General features: G+C 40.6%; 3 protein-coding genes across 6 annotated transcripts; 2 read left to right on the top strand and 1 right to left on the bottom strand.

The window, feature by feature from the left end:
• Positions 1 to 1,444: 1,444 nt before the first annotated feature.
• Positions 1,445 to 9,224, bottom strand: cib2 (calcium and integrin binding family member 2). Of its 2 annotated transcripts, XM_086207804.1 has the most exons (6): positions 8,611 to 9,224; positions 7,286 to 7,320; positions 4,818 to 4,929; positions 3,571 to 3,718; positions 3,295 to 3,490; positions 1,445 to 2,132 (listed from the first exon to the last, which is right to left on the bottom strand). In XM_086207804.1, the coding sequence occupies exons 1-6, from the start codon at positions 8,659 to 8,661 to the stop codon at positions 2,111 to 2,113; spliced, it is 564 nt and encodes a 187-aa protein (XP_086063930.1). In that variant the 5' UTR covers positions 8,662 to 9,224; the 3' UTR covers positions 1,445 to 2,110. The 2 variants fall into 2 exon arrangements, with proteins under 2 accessions (XP_086063930.1, XP_086063929.1); XM_086207803.1 differs by lacking the exon at positions 1,445 to 2,132 and having other exon boundaries at positions 2,294 to 3,490.
• Positions 9,225 to 9,898: 674 nt separating this feature from the next.
• On the top strand, positions 9,899 to 13,322 carry lrrc61 (leucine rich repeat containing 61). Of its 2 annotated transcripts, none has more exons than XM_086209044.1 (9): positions 9,899 to 10,274; positions 11,196 to 11,285; positions 11,362 to 11,508; positions 11,611 to 11,671; positions 11,804 to 11,889; positions 11,985 to 12,050; positions 12,137 to 12,205; positions 12,355 to 12,480; positions 12,760 to 13,322. In XM_086209044.1, exons 1-9 carry the CDS (start codon positions 10,247 to 10,249, stop codon positions 12,864 to 12,866), a joined length of 780 nt encoding a protein of 259 aa, XP_086065170.1. In that variant the 5' UTR covers positions 9,899 to 10,246; the 3' UTR covers positions 12,867 to 13,322. The 2 variants fall into 2 exon arrangements, with proteins under 2 accessions (XP_086065170.1, XP_086065169.1); XM_086209043.1 differs by having other exon boundaries at positions 9,901 to 10,274; positions 11,190 to 11,285.
• Positions 13,323 to 13,860: 538 nt separating this feature from the next.
• idh3a (isocitrate dehydrogenase (NAD(+)) 3 catalytic subunit alpha) lies at positions 13,861 to 18,620 on the top strand. 2 transcript variants are annotated; one of them, XM_086209041.1, is made up of 12 exons: positions 13,924 to 14,010; positions 14,390 to 14,455; positions 14,964 to 15,026; positions 15,120 to 15,203; positions 15,377 to 15,491; positions 16,098 to 16,285; positions 16,480 to 16,613; positions 16,715 to 16,817; positions 16,924 to 16,988; positions 17,215 to 17,299; positions 17,428 to 17,580; positions 17,658 to 18,620. In XM_086209041.1, the coding sequence occupies exons 1-12, from the start codon at positions 13,984 to 13,986 to the stop codon at positions 17,739 to 17,741; spliced, it is 1,167 nt and encodes a 388-aa protein (XP_086065167.1). In that variant the 5' UTR covers positions 13,924 to 13,983; the 3' UTR covers positions 17,742 to 18,620. The 2 variants fall into 2 exon arrangements, with proteins under 2 accessions (XP_086065168.1, XP_086065167.1); XM_086209042.1 differs by lacking the exon at positions 14,390 to 14,455 and having other exon boundaries at positions 13,861 to 14,010.
• Positions 18,621 to 18,874: the final 254 nt, after the last annotated feature.

The raw sequence follows: 18,874 nt of genomic DNA, 5'->3' as shown, positions 1-18,874 counted from the left end.
CCTCATCTTAATTCCGATCTAATTAGAGTGGGAAAGATCTTAGTGTCACTCTCCTCTCAGCCCCAGAAGCCTGTGGTGCACTGATATCTGCTGCTTTACAGCCTCGGTATCTCATAGTGCCAGAAGCTGCCCTGCTGGAATCATAATTAACAGATGTTCTCAGGGAGACCAGTATTTAATGGAGCCACGTCGTCAGCTCTCCGCTGCCCTGAATATTTGATGCTGTGCCCATAAAAGGAGCTGGTGATAAAAGAATGATGCTCCGATGACTGCACATTGTTTAACAGACTGCAACGTCGTCCTCTTTCAGACAAAAAAAAAAGGCCAAATTCAGATTTTCGGATTTAAACACACCTGTATGTCCAGTGATAACGTGGCAGTTGCAACTTAACGTGATGTAAAAAAAAAAAAAAAAGTCAGCTTTGGTCCGTGTTCAGCTTTCACCATCACAGACTGTTTCTGTTTCCATATAACTTCAACTTTCTGAATAGATCACAATTATAACTACTGTGATATTCATGCCAAACAATAGCTCACAGTGGAAAACATGCAATATGTGATATTCACTGCAGCACGCTGAGAATTCATTTAGAATGTATTTCTTCACACATTTTGTCTCGAGTATATATTGATATTGATACCGCACGAGGCCGTATTGCGTTTTCGGTCAAATTTCAATATATTGCGCAGCCCTTTTGTAAACCAAGTAAATACCTTCTGTAAATGCTCTCCAGCACAGTGTTTAGTCAGTATGTATGTGTACTGATGGATGTATTTTAAATACCTATTTCACCTATTTATAAATCTTTAATTCTGTTTTACAGTAAAACATTCTAAAAAGGTGCCATACACATTAAATCTCAATTGAACTGAACAGAATTTAGGAAAAATTCTTGCTAGAATGTTAAGACTCGCATCCTAATGTCCTCTTTAAAGATACACGGCTGTGTATCTGTCAGACTCAGCACCTTTTACCTAGTTTGTGTTTCTTTTGCTGCCATTGTATTTGGTAACACTTTCTGACTTTTTTTGTGTAACTCTGAATGTACAATGCCACAAAGTTCTGCATGCATTGGTTCTGAAAACAATAATCTTCCTTAAACTAAATGCAGATCTGCACCTTGGAGCCTCGAGCCAGGACCAGCTCAGCATTCCTGTGCAGGATGTAATCATGCTTGTGAATGCTGATGCAGCTCAATGCTAATGATCACATCCTGCTTAACAAATCATTGCAGCTCATGTGACGGAGGAAACGCAGGCACATTCACAGCCTGATCTTTGCTGTGCGCTGATAAACTGGTTATGAGACAGTATGTTAAAGAGCCAGGTCAGCCTCTTATTGGCACAAAGTAATTTGACTTAGAACACAGAAAAAAAACACATTTAATCAGAATAATACAATACATAAAAACTTGAAAAAAATCGATATATTTAAAACATGGCTGTAACTAACATGTCGTGGTGATGGCCGAGGCAGAAGATGAAAGTTACCAAAATGACTTCAGATGACAGAGCCCTTCATTTATGTGGAGAACAACAGAGACGTGATTGTCATTACAGTCCAGTTTCACAAGCACAAACACAACGACTAAAAGCGATACACTGCACAAGAACCAGAAGTGTTCCATGCATGTACACATGTTGCATATATGGGAGAATATCTATATGCCCTTAATGCCAATGCTACACATTCATTAGGTAAATACTTCAGTGTGTTGTCGTAGGAAGACTTGGCGGGGGGGGGGGGGGGCAATATAGGTAGATTGTTTTATGCAATACTGGATGTGCTGAATAGTAGAACTCCTTAATCAGGCTGTTTTGTCTTCTTTCTTCAAATCTAATTTGTGGTCGTAGCATCCTCGCCCAACACCACGTCGATCCAGGCCGAGCCCTTTTTATATGAGATAAAAATCCAAAAAAGCTGTTTCATGAAAAGCAAAAGAAATGTGCAAAATAAATCCAGGATCCTGAGAATTCAGTCAGCATTTTGCGTGGAGGAGAGCTGCGGAAGCAGGAGCCAGAGAGGACCGAACGGATGACGTTTTTGACAAGTGGAGTTGCAGACAGGCACTGTGCTGAGCTTCACCATGCTGCCGAACGTGGAGTCCTCTCAGATTCGTATATGAAAGGTACTTCAGTCAAGAGAGAGACAAGAAGAGACAGTCAGTAGTGTTCATTTTGTTAACAATCACACTTGCTGTTCCTATGAGAGGTCTGTGGACTCAGACATGTGAGACATTTCCATAGAATTAGTCAGCTGGTATGGTGCAGGATTAAAGTCATGATGGCGAGGGATTCATAATGAAAATGAAAGGTATTAAAACAAAAGCATCCCACATTGCTGCGGTATAAGACTGTGTCCAATATGTGGACATAGCCAGCATTACATCATCTACTGGTTCGTGGAGTGAAGCCTTAGTTAAGCATTTCAGCCCACATTGGTAGTGACTTGTCAATCACAAGGTAGCCACGCCCTAAACAGACCCTGATTTAACACATAGACCTACACATCATAGCACTGCACCTTAAGCGGGCCACAAATCCTTGTGGTTTAATCAGCGCATGTCTGACAAAATAGGCTCTACTGCAGAGTCCTTTAACACAGGAATGCTTATTAAACCTTTTCCTATAGCAGACAAAAGCCAGATGTGAGGGACTGATGGTGCTTTTTGGTTGCTTTGTTTAGCTTGTTTTGTTTTGTTTTTTTAACCAGTGGAAAGAGTTCACTTTACTCTAAAACAAGTGAGATGATGGATCATTTTCTCATAAACCTTTTCACAATCAAACTTATTTTTGCCCCAAGTGGAGTAAGCCACCCTCCATCGCCATTAGAAAGAATGCAGGCTTAACGCACTCCTACATCAGCTTGTGTCTGCATACCTGCATGTGCATCCAGTTCTATTCTACAGTCTGTAATAACAATGAGGTGATATGTATTGAATTCAAACCATTATTTGAAATTCATAAGATCCAAATCCATCCATCCATTTTCTTCCGTTTATCCTGTTAAGGGTTGCAGGGGGGCTGGAGCCTATCCCCGCAGCTTTCACACTCACAGCCACACCTACGGTCAATTTAGAGTATCAATCAGCCTCGTCCCCTCTTGATGTCTTTGGTTTGTGGGAGGAAGCCGTAGTACCTGGAGAGAACCCACGCAAGCAAAGGGAGAACATGCAGACTCCACACAGAAAGATCCCGTGCCCGAGCCGGAACTCAAACCCGGAACCTTCTTGCTGTGAGGCGACCGTGCTAACCACTGCACCAACGTGCCGCCCAAGATCAAAATCGAAATACCTTAAAAAATCAGGAGCCCTCGTTATCATATTTTCAAAATCAGCAAAGGAGAGTTTATTGTCCCCATCCAAATCAGCCTCCTCGATGGTCTTCTCACACACCAGCTCCACCTCCTCAGGAGTCAACTCCTCCTTGGTCAGCTTATTCAGAGTCTTTTCCAGGTCCTCTTTGCAAAGGTAATTATCCACATTGAAATCTGCCAGGAACAAGAGATTACAGCAAATAATTACCCTTCTCATTTCTGTGAGAGGAATGTGAAGAACTAAGGAGCGTTACCATAGATTTTAAAAGCGTATATGGCCTTCAGTTCACGAGGAGCCATTTCACTGAGGACTGAGAACATATCCACAAATTCATTGAAGCTGAGATTCCCCATCCCGTCCTCGGAGAATGACTCAACTATCCTGTTGCGGAATGGATTTTCCTGCAGAGGGAAATAACATCATTCACTACATATCCAATATTGTTTAACTGCGGTTGTATCATTATTTTTTGTGAGAAAAGCAGCGCACAATTTCAAAATCAGCGCTGAAAAATGTCGCCATGCAGGAGTAAAGCAGATACACTTTAATGTATACCAACATAAAAAAAGAGACTTCTGAATACTGACATATTCATTCTTTTTTCCTATATTGTCTATGCTAGTATGACCTGTAGATTTGGGCAGTGAATACATTCATAACAAACATGCTTAAAGGTAAATGTGGTTGCTTTCAGTTTAGTATAATGTTTATATTGGGGTACAAAGCGTAAACTGTATTCTTCTGATCACAGAGTTCCAATAAACAAGGCTGACTCTCTTTGTTTGCATTGCTGAGCCAATGTTTTCTCCCCTGTAGCAAGCAGAAGCTGCCACTAGGGGTTATATACTAGGGCTTGGCTCATTAGCTTATTTGATTTGAGCGCGTAATAAATTCACAAGCCTTTCAAAAGATACAACATGCATTGTCAAGAATTCAAAACAGGGAAAATGGCCACCGACCATCAAAAGAAACACTTTTTTTTTTAATAGAACTTGTCAACTAGCACGGCTCATTTGATCTTAATTTATATAATGGTGCAGATGACTTTGGTCCTGCGATAGCATTCAGAGAAACAACACATCTCTAAGCTAAAAGAACTCCACGTGTGCGGTATTCACGAAAAGTGAGAAATAGACGTGTCTTTGATGTTAAGCTGTCGTCTCTGAACTGTCTGTGATGTTCGTTTCATATAACAGGTACTTAAGAACAGGAGGAGACGCATTGCTGCGGGGACAGAGCATTTCACGGCACATTAACTTTCATAGGACCACACAATGCGGTGTGTCACACACTCAGATCAGCGATGATGATGGTTAAACAAAATCAATCCCGTCCCTTGGAGGAGAGTGAGTATTGATCGTGAGTGTGGGCCCGCATGAGCTGCGTCTGACACCACCTAGGATAATACTGTTAGAGGCTGATCTATTTGGAATGGGTTTTCATGGTTATGACAGGAAATGTGTCACATTTGAGAGGCTAAAAAAGAAACATTGTTTTTACCTTTAACTCTGGCATGTTGACAATCAAGGCTAAAGGCAGTTTACAATCAGGATCGTTGGTATAGTCCATCGGTACGAGATGTGGGGCCAGTTCATGGTATCTACCGTGCAACCTGGAACAGACAACACACTGTCTTGGTTTTTATGCTTGTTGGAAAGGACAGCCAATTTTAAATTTAAATTCAATTTGTATTCAATTTTCTTTAGCAAGAAAGGGAGATTACTTAGTACCAGATGATGTAAGAGTTAGCATTTTTTTTTATTATCAAAAAAGCTGCAAAAAAGACCACAAGAAAAGAAGAAGTTTTAGATCTTAGGTGAAGATGTCAAATAGCGGTATTAGGAACGATATGAAGAGAAATACAGCCACTACCACAAAACTTAATCAAAACATTGTCTTTAAAAATGAAGCATTTGCAACTGGTTCGAATACTTTTGATAAAATAATGCAAACAACTCTCCAACATTTAAAAGACAGGGAAACTTCCCAGTCACACCAATTCATCCTTATTTTTCCTCTCTACTCTCCATTAACACCCAATCGACTAAAAGGACTCTTTATGTACAATAAACATCATGTCAGGAGATGTGGCGCTAATTTAAAAGCCCTTTGGTTCCTGGGATGCATCAGCAGAGCCACTGGTCAGCAGGGCCACTGGTCTTGGGGGACAAACTCACAGTTAGGTCTGATAAAGCTGTCAGAATGAGGGAGATTCAGTGTTGCTATGCAGGAAGCTATGGTTTTAATGAGCCATGACCCTCCAAACACTTGGGAGGGTCATGCTTTGAAAGACAATGGAGTGTTTTCCAGTATCAGACACCGTAACTTAATAGCAGACACCTCACAATTTACAGCACTGTTAACAGAACCATTGACAACTTTCCATAATGACTCGGTGAGGTACAAAATATTTAATTCCTCACATTTGACAAGACAAAAACACTAAGATGATCTATTTCTAACACTGGATATGACATAAGGCTAAAGGGCTCAAATCAGTGACCTGGTGCCCGGCAGCGAGAGCCCGCCTCTGGGATTTTAGACATGGCTTTGCTGTAACAGTCACAGCTGTGGCCAGAAACAAGGAATGGTTTATTAAGGTCGTAAAGCTTGGGGCCCTATTACACCCTCTACTGATTGTGTCCAGTCCAATGCTGGCCTCGGAGTGAAAGTCAATTCAATATCACTCAGGAGGAACACATACAGACACACAGAGTGTTGATGGGTGTGTGTGTGTGTGTGTGTGTGTGTGTGTGTGTGGGGTGTGGGGGGGGTAACAAATACTACAATTATCAGCAGAATCAGAAGAACAAATACAACAATATGTTTATATACATACATTACTTTCCAAAATACACCATGTCTTCCTGCAGGCTCGGGAGAACACATCTTTTATTTAAACCTGAAGTTTTATCACAACACTCTTGGCTATTTACATTCAATTACCTACACCGAGGAGGTAATGTGATCTGTTTATTTGTTAGCAGGATATCTACAACACTAAAGGAGGAATTTGTAGACCCTGGAATGTTCTACGCCATTGGCTGTATGGCTGTTTGTGGTATTTTTGCGAACGAGGTATTTGATTCTTGCATGAAGGTTATGGAGATGGAGAGGGTTAATAACATAAAGTATTGCTTTGTTTACTGCTGATTAAAGGCGCAGCGTTGCGACAAATAAATGTAAATAACACTGTCACAACACCACATAGCCTCGTCGGCAGAACTCTCTCTGACTGCACTTGTAGTTTCTTTAAGAAAAGATACTGAAACATGAGCAACATTTGTTCATTTCATTAGCAAGAAAGCACGCTGGTTGTTTAATTAATGCCTGTCATCAATGGCTTAGGTGACATGAAGGGGTGAAATGATGCTACTTAATGAATCATGATACCTACTGCAATCACCAGCTTTGGATTTATGTATTTTACATGTCTTAATTGCTGCACGTTGTGAAAGCGGCAGAAACGTGAGACTTCATTAGGCAGCGACGAAAAACAACACCGCAGTCGAAAGGTCAGGGTGACTTGCAAAGATTTAGTTGACATCCTGAGCTGCTCCTGCATGGAACCATCTAGATTTCCACTGACAAAACCCTGAAGATTATGTTTCTGCACACACATGCCCCTCCACACAGATATACCACAAAAACACACACAGCAGTACAGATCTAAAACTGAAGGTGTGCAATCCTCCAGTTATGACAAACACAGTACCCAAGGTCAATTGTAAATATTGGGTTATAAACACGTAATGAAATCAAATTCAAAAATTCTATTTTTTTAGAAAATGTATCATATTGGCTGCAGTTAATTTCCACTGTTTTAAAAAGATCCTCAAGAGTGTTAAGTGAAAGCAACATTAAAAGGTATTATTGCGTGGGCATGATCTTACACACACTGGTGTGAGACACGTACAGCTGATGTGATGTGGACATCTAAGGTGTGGGAAAAGACTAATAAAACTTACCTCAGGATTTCTTTGCGAGTAAAAAAAGTACAATCCTGCAATGTGAAGGAAAGCGTGTTAGCACATACATGTTGGCCTGAAAACACGTGTGAGTCATACAAAATGAGATCATCAACCCTCCGAGGACACGCGTTACTGAAAATTCTAGTCCCCAGTTTCTCTTCAGTGACGATTCTTGTTATGTTGTCACCTGCCAGTTGCAACAGGGATGTGGAGACGGGGGGAACATGATCTGGTGTTATCTGTCTGCATGGAGACATGCAGGCGTGACCCAACAGTCCTACTGGAGACACCTCAGTCCCCTACCATCCCTTCAGTGTGCGCTGGGAGTGTGAGAGGCGGCGAGCGGCCAGCCAGCTCTGGAGACGATGTGATTAAGAAAAAATACGACTTCCCTGCCTGGGGTTTAAATTATTAATTCAGGCCTGGTTCATGATTCTCTTACTAGGGGCTGTTAACATCCATCACCTGGGAACTCCAGTCTTTCACTGTTGCATTTGCCTGAGTAAAAACAGGCTTAGGAAGGATGTTGGATTTGTAATACTTGTGTGGATTGTTTAATGCAATGACTGTCATGAAAACAAAAAAACTCCCCATGATAGAAGGAAAGACAAAATTCTTCAGTCTCACTCAGGTTGACATCTTATCAAAAGCTACATCTTACACCCTCTGAAAAATAAAGTTATTCTTTGGAAGAACAGAAAGCGATAGTATTCTCATAAGGGCTTTTAAAGAATAGCAGGAGTAACCAGAGAGGCTCTCAGAGCAGCAAACTGTCTCTAGAGTTTCACAGCATATCACACCGGCTTGGCATCAATTATTAATTTACACCGAATACTCAGGATAAAACTGTTCAGATGAAGAAAAGTTCCAATCTGGAGTGTTGGCCTGCAAAATCCTCTCAGACTGGGAGAAAAATAACACCAGGTAATCCGGTTTCTGGTGAAATCAGAGACTCCTGTGCTCAACTGTCCTGCCATATCAAACCGTAGAGCTGCACCTGCAGGAAATGATTCCTTGGCACTGATGTGGGTAAACACGTGCTTGCAGTAGACTGATATTAGAGGTTATTTATGAGCAATTAGACTCCAAATTGATCATATTTTTCCTTTTTATCAATCAAAATGTCTTTTGTTTCCCCTTATACTTGCTTATTTTCAAGACAGGAAGGTTCCTGTGTGACTAATATCAGAGGGTGTTGTAAAATCATTATTATGAAACACTTTGACTCAACTCAGTTTGATATCTTCATATCAAACTTTGCAGCATATCAGTAACCACTCACATTCAAGCTGAATAAATGAAGGTAATGCAAGTAATCTTACCTGGTAAGCGTCAAGCTGCTCGTCAGTAAAGATGGTTTGTTTATTACCCATCCTTATCAAGTCATTTGTATCCTGTATGCATTCGCCACTCTAAACGTCCAAAGCCGTTTCTCAATGAAAGGCATTTAGGAGTCACAGTCCATACACAGGATGGGTGAACGGGTTCAAACTCTCAAAACATGTTAACCGGTATCCGGACACTTGATGTCAGCCATTATTGCTCAGGGTAGAAGATGCGTAGGGGGGGAAAAAAAAAAAAAAAGTGGATGAGGGTGAAAGAGGTGCTGCGTCGGAGCCGGTGGATGTCGTCTGTGCAGCCCAAGGGCTGCAAGCTGATCTGCTTCTCCTCTGCTGAGCACCGGAGTCAAGACAAACCAATAGGATCATCGGTAAATAAATAAATAAATCAACAAGGTTAGTGACCAGGGATCAGTTGGTCAGAGCTGCGGTTGTTGGGAGGGAGTAAAAGTTTCATGCGCTCGAAATGTTACTTTCTCACCAATGTTGACATGGGCAGCTGTTGACGTCACTGCAAAGTAAACACGGGTATTATTAAATACATTCATTAAAGCCTTGTTCCATGGAGGTCGGTCTATGTTGGCACACTGGACCTGCCCTACACACAAAATCAGGGTTGCCAAAAGAGGGGGCCACGGGGCCAAATTTGCCCCACCAGATGTAAATTAAAAAATAATAGTAACATAATGATAAAAACAGACCTAATAATGAAAATGTGCTCTTTAAATGTGCATGAACTCAAACAATTTTATCAGACATCAGAATGACACTTTATACAATGTCAGTTTTAAATTAATAAGAAAAAGAGGAACCGGGGCCACCACGGTTAAAACTTTGGGCGCCCCTGCACTAAATGGAACAGGACTCTAATTCTATTAATTACACCCGTGCAAACCCTGCCATGACCTGTCAACATGTATTTTTTTTTAAATCTCTGCTGTAAAAAAAACAAACCATCTTTATTAGGCACTTGACTAACTCAATATGTCCGTCTCTACTTTTCAGTTCGGCCCGTACACACACATGCTTGTTTAAATTAAAATTTCCGGAGTTATTTATCCCCTGAATGTTAAAATTTTCATGCTCATATTATAACTTTTTGATGTAATTAATTTTCACAAATAATGTGACTGATGATGGTTAAGTCCCCCCCCCTCCACCCCATCCCACCAGACACACACACAGATTGGCTCCAAAAAGCCGATTTTCCGCTACGTTAATCGCATCTCTGGCCCTAGAAACGTCACGGCTCCTTTGACTGCTGCTTCAACCCCTCCTCCACCAGACAGACGCCAGTGAATTCATAATCTCTTTGGTGGAGATGAGAAACATAGTACTTGTTGCACGGCAGAAATCTCAGACAAACATACTCCCTCAGCCACGTCTTCATCTCTCAGCGCCCTCCAGCAGTGTGTGAATGCTGGACTGCAGGGACTGTCCTATCCACCTGCCTGCGTGTTAGTGCAGCACAGCCAGTGTGTCCTGACGGCACCCCCGGCAGGACAGATGCCAATTTCATATTTCCACACAATTACCACAGCCTTGCCTTTCCCTGACATTGCTTAACTCATCGATTTTTATCGCGATAGGTAGCTTTTAAAAAGCAAAGTTACCCACGATGGACTCGAAGCGAGATAAAGATCACGGTAAGTTATGATGGATAGCTTGTTGCTACGTCGCTATGTTAGCCCCTTGTGCTAGCTTGTGGCTCCCGCTAAGCTGCTGCGGCTAATGTCTATTGTACCAACGTTACTTCTGCGTGTGTCATCACAAGGAACAATTGTCACTCCATTAAATAACCCACTAACGTTCATCCGGCTGAATCATCCCCATGAAGTCACTCAGCCTTTTCTTCTCATCTATGATTGAGGGAGCGTTAGCTGCCAAAATATGCTAACAACATTTAATGATAGCTGGTTGTCAAGCTAAGTTACGCTAAAAATCTTTATTTGCAGCTTTTAAAATGTGTAAGTGTCTGTGTCCTACCAACTCGAAACCACGAACAATTTTACAATTTGTTAGAATCATTAGTTGGCTCTTTTCAGTTCTTTCATTTTTCACACACAAACCTTACCAAGTAAAATGACGGAAATATAATTAGATAGACCACAGCATCCTCATTTCATCTTGTCACGGAGAAATCAGTGTTTTATTTGTGTGGGCTCATGAAAGAGGCATTTGAAAGTTAGATGCTGGGACTGATGCTGCCTCAGGAAATGAATCCAAATATAACTTGTAGTTGTTATTCATGCTGGCGAGTTAATCCCATCAGAAAGCGAGCGCGGAGCATCACATCTGCCTGTGTGTGACCCTGTGAGTGTGGAGCTGGCAGGAGGACAAACTCAGCGTGCTGCCACATAGGATATTCATGCACTGCTCACATTTGCCTGAATGTACTATTTAGAGATGATTGTATGAGTTATCCGCTTGCTCCTCCGTAATAAGAGTAGACACGGTGCTTCCAGCTTTCTCCTCTCGCTGTGCAGCTTCACTGGCAAATGAGGAGTCAGTGGTTTTGCTGCATTGGAGAAAACTTAACTGTGCGGGTCTCATTCTGTCAGATGCAGAGTTCGAGAAGATAACTGCAGTCCTGCTCAAGTCTCATACAGGAGAATTCGATTTGGAGTCTATACTGTTTCTCAAATTTAGAGGGCTTGGTAAGATCACTTATTATCACCTTTAATGTGATCAAATTGAATTCTTGTTCTTGATTATTCATTTGTTCTCTAATAGGAGTACATGATCTTGGCTGTATTGGAGAATGTATGAATCTGGAGAGACTGGACCTCTCTGGAAACAACATTGTTACTTTAGCCCCTCTATCATCTCTTCGGCTGCTTTCTGTCCTCAACTTGTCTGCGAACAGGATTTGTAATTTAGGTAAGATTTCAGGTGTGATGACGCTTTTATTTTATTGCTATAAATGTCTCATATTTCTTTTAATTGCACGTTGTTGTTTTTTTTCTACTTTTGTGTATCCAGAGCCCCTGCACAGCTGTGACAGTCTGCAGAATTTAAACGTGGCCGGTAATTTAATATCAAGGTATTACTGTTTATCACTCAGTATATACTTAATTAAATGTGTCTTTTAGCATGAAAATATGTTGCCACTAGAAATTCTATCATTTATATTCTGAGTTGATCATGTAAAATCTACTGCTTTGTTCTTCAACAGCACTGAGAACCTACACTGCCTTCAGTCTTTGAGAAAGTTAGAAAATATTCGTCTCAAAGACAACACTTATAATTACTCTAATCCAGGTAAATTTTAATGTTTGAAAACACACCAAAAATTCAAGACAGTCGGATTTAAAACCTGATCTTTTTTCAGTAAACGTAAATGATTTCCATTTCAGTGTGCAGGAACGCGTCTTACAGAACCATAGTTCTTGAGATGTTCCCCAACATTAAAGTGTTAGATGGTAAGGTCTTTTTGCATTCATTCTTTTTTATGACTTTATGTCTGAAACTAATTTAGTATTGGATGTTTGTTCTTTTGAAATTGTAGGTGAGAGAGTGGTTGGACGTGGGAGTGACTTGTACCAGTTATGCAAAGACATCGATGACACCATCAAAGGTAGTTTTGTGAACTCGTATGCTGGTATATGATGGCAGACTGAATCAGCCTGTGGAGAAAACTACCATGTTTTCTTGCTTGAATAAGATTTGTTGGAGTGAAAATGTGTTTTTGTGTCTGTTTATTCTGCTTATTTTCTTTTTTAAAAGCTGGTTTATACAAGAACGGACAACTTATTGAACATCAGGATTGCAAGCCATGGGTTGAGGACACTTACTGGGAGATAAAAAGGTCAAACAATGCCATCATTGAAGAAGCCTACAAACAGTTTAATGGTAAGAGGTTCACCAACTTTTTGGGAAATTTCCTTTTTTGCCATCATCCCCACAACCAGACAAGGTGCTAGATATCCTTTTCTACTTCGTGCATCCAGAAGGGACCTGAGACCAACACCAGGCTGCTGATGACTGGTTAGCATAGCACAACGAATGGTAGTGGATGATAAGTGTTAGCATAGCTTCAAGAAAAGTTTTCTGAGCTTACCAGGCATCTAATCAGTGGCATTGTGGTTTGGCATCCTATGTAATATTCATCCTTTATTTCTTGCTCTACAGATGTTCTCCATGAATGCAGACTCCTGAACAACAGAGCAACTCATGTGATTTCACAAACCGAGCGATCAATGAGTCTAAAGAAGCAGCCAAAGCAGTATGCCATCTGAGCAGGGCTTTTATTTTCAGCTTTTTTGTCGTACGAGTTAAAAGTATCATATTAAATGTACAGTAGGTTTTTCAAATTACCAAGCTGTTTCCAAATGCGTGACAAACCTTGCCAGACTTGTACTCTGTGCGGCATTTGTTGAAATCTTACCACAACCTATGCATTGTATTGGAGGATACATGTAAGTGGTTTGAAAACCTTTATCCATGCTGACACCCCTCAGTTTGGTCAAAGATGTCTTAACTTGCACAGTGTGCATTTTGTGCCATGTTGTAGCCTGCATTTATGCTGAAAACTATGCTGCTTAAAGTTTGTATAGGTTTTCAGTAATTAAGAGCTTTTCCATTTTGCATTGCTGGATCATGTTGGGATGCTTCCCATGCTGTATGCTTTCTTTGTAAGATGAACTTTTGCAAAAATGTGATTGAATGATTGTTCAGCTGTTTCTACTTGTTTTATACCATAAAGTTTATTATGTGTACCTGACAACCAACATGTGTCAAATACAGTGCTTGTAAAGATTGAAAGTTGGACTTCAGATTTGATTTTTACTCATATCCACTCAGTTGACTTGGACAAGGTAGGACAGAGAGGTAGATGGTGTGTGCGTGTACATTATTCATGTGGGTTTAGCGAAGAGGTCGTTCATGGTGGACTCAGACGGCACGGAAAAGCAGTCCTTTGGCGCCACCTGCTGGTGTGTAAACCTGCTTTGGGCTCATCTATGTACATTTTGGACCGGACAAAGTAGGATTTGCCTAATTATATATTTTTTAAAAGTCCATGCTTTTTAATCAGAATATAGAATACTATGGATTTTTTTTAGGCATAAAAATGTGGCTAAGTTACGGAGTATAATTCCCGGAAGTTACCCACCTCTTAGCGGACGATGCGTAATAAATTGCAATAAAAGAAATGTAATAATGGCCAACGTTATATATAATCAAAATTAAAAGAGCATAAATTAGTTCTGTCACTACAAATGAATTAAATAATTGTCTAAATTGATTTTAACAGGCTTTATTTTGAAAAATTTGACCTCAAAACGGAAATCCGCTTTGTTCTTCCGTGAACTTCACAATTGCTCCTGCCGCATCGACCTTGGTTGCAGGCTCAGGATGGCTGGAAATGCGTGGAGGTCAGCGGTAGGTCCCGGGAAATTATTTAAATACTTTAGTTTAAGCGTCCATTATGACACACGCCAGCTATTCCAAATTGCGTCCTCTAAAATTTGGTCAGCCAGAGACTGAAGGATTTAAGGGAGAGTACCTAGCCGGCTATGTTGCTAGGCGCTAACACAGAAGTCACTTCCGTGTAGTTACTATAGCAACATGACTCAAGATCACGCTGTTAAAACACTAGATAAGATTTAATAGCCGAATATCTTAGACCTGGCATGCTGTTTTTACAACGTAACATAATGAAATATGTATCATATTAGGTAGTTGCTCGAGTTGAACACCTGGTGATTATAACATAAGCTACATTTTAGCAACATTTGTCTGTAATGTCCCTCATCTACAGATTCTTAACCTACTAAGAACGTGGCGTTTACTGATCAGTGGCAAGGATAAAAGCAAGGCTCAGGACGTAAGTTAAGCGTAGTTACACAATAAGACGCTAACAACTCTTCCTGCGTGAAGCTAGCTAATACTCCCTCAGTAGTTAAGGTTATTCAAATCTGGAATGGGCATTTTGTTCTGCCATGAATCAGAGCACCTTCACGTTTGCAGAATTTTTTTTAAGAGCAGTTGGTGAGAAATGATCTGAAATTTAAACCAGCATTGAGTAAACCGGTAGAGGTAACTCATGATGGTTTTGCCGGCCTGGTGGGCTAACATTGGCCACAGCTCACTGTCTCTTCATCCAGAATGTCCTTTGCAGATTTCTTCCAAGTCATCCGTTTTTACGTTGAGGCAGTAACCCCTGTCTGTCCATTTCATGTAATTTTACTTTGAAGTGATATATTTTTGGGGGTAAAAAGTTCATATCTGTTCTCAGTTCATTTGACTTTTTTTGGATTGTTTTACTGATGCTGTTGAAGTTTGACAGTTATATAAGGGAAAAAAGTATTAACTGGATCCTTGTTGTTTGTCAGGTGCCACGGGTGGTTGGAGCTTTGAGGAAAGAGGCTTCACAATCCAGGACCTTCACTCGGGGGGTGTGTATCTCTCACAGAGCTATGATTAGAGAAATCACTGATATCTCTTACGTCAGAGAAGTGAGTGTGATGTGATTTTGTTCCACCTCACAGATGCAAACTGTTACTTTGATACCTGGTGATGGGATTGGTCCAGAGATCTCCAGTGCCGTCATGAAGATATTTGAAGCGGCTAAAGTTTGTACAAAACATTGTTCACCAGGGGGATCACCTAACAAACTTAGTTTTGCACTTGACAACATGATTTATTTATATTACCCCTGCAGTGATCCTATCTTTGGCTAGATTCCTTACTGCTACTTGTTAAACCCATTTATTATTTCATTTGTACATGTCATGTGCTTTTCCAGGCACCTATTCAGTGGGAGGAGAGAAATGTAACAGCCATCCAAGGTCCTGGTGGAAAGTGGATGATTCCTCCAGATGCTAAAGAATCGATGGACAGGAATAAAATTGGCCTCAAAGGTAACTTGCTTGATACGCACCTATTTTTGGAAATGGTATTCATTCCGGGCAGCATGGTGGCGCAGTGGTTAGCACTGTCGCCTCACAACAAGTAGGTTCCGGCACAGGATCTTTCTCTGTGAGTCTGCATGTTCTCCCTGTTCCTGTGTGGGTTCTCTCTGGTACTCCAGCTTCCTCCCACAGTCCAAAGACATCATGAGAGGACGAGGCTGATTGATACTCTAAAATTGACTGTAGGTGTGACTGTGAGTGTGAATGTTTGTCTGTCTGTATGTGTTGGCCCTGCAATGGACTGGTGACCTGTCCAGGGTGAACCGTGCCTCTCACCCGAAGGCTGTTGGGATAGGCTCCAGCCCCCCGCGACTCTTAACAGGATAAATGGTAGCATGGATGAATGGATGGGTATTCATTCTAGTAAACTATTACAATTATTGGGTTATACTGTGGTCTTTTTCTTGTTTAGTCACTGGTAACTTACCTTCTTTTCCAAGTAGGTTTAACTCACTCACTGACACATTATAGTTTATTACAATGTAGATATTGGCCCTCTAATAGGTGATGGTAGATGAACTAGCAAGTAACTTTGAATAACTTCATAACCTACAGGCCCTTTGAAGACACCCATAGCGGCTGGTCATCCCTCCATGAACCTGCTGCTGAGGAAAACCTTTGACCTCTATGCAAACGTGCGTCCCTGTGTTTCCATCGAAGGCTACAAGACCCCCTATACTGATGTGAACCTCGTCACCATCAGAGAGAACACAGAGGGAGAATACAGTGGAATTGAACATGTGGTAAATACATACCTATCACAACACAAAATGTTGTAGAACTTTTTTTGTCAGTCTTGTCCTCTTCCACAGTGCCTTTAACTGTTTAACTTCTTCCCCTTCAACAATGGACCCTCTGCTATTAACTTTTTCAAAGTATTTCAAATGTGGTTTACAGTTCAACTGAGTTCAGTCTTTCTTGTGATTGTGTATTTCAGATAGTTGACGGAGTTGTACAGAGTATTAAGCTCATTACTGAACAAGCCAGTCAACGTATAGCTGAGTACGCTTTTGAATATGCCAGAAATAACCAGAGGGCCAGCGTTACTGCTGTTCATAAAGCCAATATTATGTAAGTTGTCAGCGGTATAAATAACTTCAAGTAATTCTGGGAATCTCCCACTATTTTCTCAAATTAAATGGATGTCCTTTATTAATGTTATTTTATTACAGGCGCATGTCAGATGGGCTTTTCCTACGGAAATGCAGAGAGGCTGCTGAGAAGCACAAAGATGTGAAATTCACTGAGATGTATTTGGATACTGTGTGTCTCAATGTAAGTCCCAGCAGCTGTTAAAAAAAACCAAAAAAAAACCTCCGTTTAGGCTGAATGTGTTGTTCTGTTAGTCTACCTACTTTATAGCATCATGCCTGTTTTACAGATGGTGCAGGATCCCACTCAGTTTGATGTATTGGTGATGCCTAATTTGTACGGGGACATTTTGAGGTAAGTTTTTGATGACAAAAACAAATTTTGGCAAAATTTTTAATTAAATGAAAGGATACAACATATTTAGTATATAAACTGCGACACTTTCTGACTGTAAGGGTTCTCAAAATATAAGCCTTTATCTATAATTTTGACAGAGAATCCCAAGAGGATAGGGCCAAACTGAATTGTCTCTTAATGTCATGTAAGGGATAAATGTAAAGGTAGGTGTCTGTGTTTACAGTGACCTCTGTGCTGGGCTCATCGGAGGTCTTGGAGTGACTCCAAGTGGAAACATTGGCGCTAATGGGGTTGCCATATTTGAATCGGTATGTTCTTATTATTCACAATTTCCATTCTCCTAAAAAAATGTGGTGGTGTGGGATGAAGTAGCGATGAAATTGCGGTGTTAAGAGAAATATGCCAGAACCACGATGGTGTTCATTTGCCCTGTCAGGTTCATGGAACTGCCCCTGACATAGCAGGCAAAGACATGGCCAACCCCACTGCCTTGCTGCTCAGTGCGGTCATGATGCTGAGGCACATGGGCCTGCACGGCCATGCCAAGAAGATCGAAACCGCCTGCTATGACACCATTAGAGAGAAAAAGGTAATGTGATGTCTCTAGAAATTCTGTTTTGTTTCCATGATCCTGTTCTGATTTGGTTTTGGTTTTCTGTCTTTAAGGTTCTAACAAAAGACCTCGGAGGAAACTCCAAGTGCTCAGAATTCACCGAGGCGATATGTCAAAGAGTGCAGGACACAAACTAAAAGGATGATCGAGTCTCCTTCAATCATTTCATGTTGTTTACGCACATTTTTATTCAAAAGTTGTATTTAATAATGCTCAGGATTTTGTGCTTATGATATGTTTTATTTATTTATTTTCTGCACGCTCAGAAGCACTTAACAAGCTTATAACTTGATCAACAGTTACTCTGTATGTTACGTGTATGTTACTCAGCTGTGGTTACTATTGTCTGTTTACTGGCTGATGCTAGCCTGTAATGTGATGCGTTTAACACACAAATCAGAATCATGATCACTTGAGACGCACTCGGAAGGATATTTTGTACATCTTTTAATCTCAACTTTATGATTGTGAATGTATTCACATGTACGTGGTCAGACAACATGGAGATATTGTTGCGAAACACAACTAGTCATTTTTAATGTAAAACCAGCAGATGTTTGCATGAAGTTTCAATCTTTTTTCTGTAAATATGAATATACAACAGACACAAATATTACAATGACACCAAAAGTACCCGTTTATTTAGTTACTGTGGGTGCCCATCCCAGTAATGATGACTGATAATTAGCCCTCAGTTGTTCCTGTGTGTGTGTGTGTGTGTGTACTATATATTGACATGAAATTCAAATATGAAACAAGGAACTGGTGTCAGTCCAACCAGAGAAATATATCACAGTGTAGAAGAAGATGCCACAAAACTGTGTTGTTACATTTCAAACCTCTTGGAATGACAAGTCAGCAAGTCTTACTTGGAAAGTAATCTTGTGTTGCTCTTAAATATCAGAATACTGTGCTATAGATTTCTTTATTTAATTTTATATTTTTGCATTCTTTGCATAATAGGACACTAGTGAATTGCATGTTAACAAGAATAAAAGCTTCTTGATAGAGACTCATGAACTTGTGCTATATCTCAAAGACAACAGAACAGTGGAGCTTCATTGTGATACCTGAAATGCACAATCATATAATGTGAAAGAATTAATCTGCAGTTTATGAGTCATATGATGCACTTTTAAAAGTGTAATTTCCTATGAGGTGAGCAGAGGTTTTCACAGTGTACTGGGGCTCCAGACATTTTCTGGAGAGGCTCGGTGAACGGAGGGGGAAAAATATTAGTAATCAAAAAGGACACGATGTAGAACTCTCT

This window comes from Aulostomus chinensis, chromosome 7 (genome assembly GCF_037954235.1).
Source record: "Aulostomus chinensis isolate RoL2024-O1b breed Wild chromosome 7, RoL_Achi_v1.0, whole genome shotgun sequence".
NCBI classification, from domain to species: Eukaryota; Metazoa; Chordata; class Actinopteri; order Syngnathiformes; family Aulostomidae; genus Aulostomus; species Aulostomus chinensis.
This window is presented reverse-complemented; position numbering and strand designations above follow the sequence as displayed.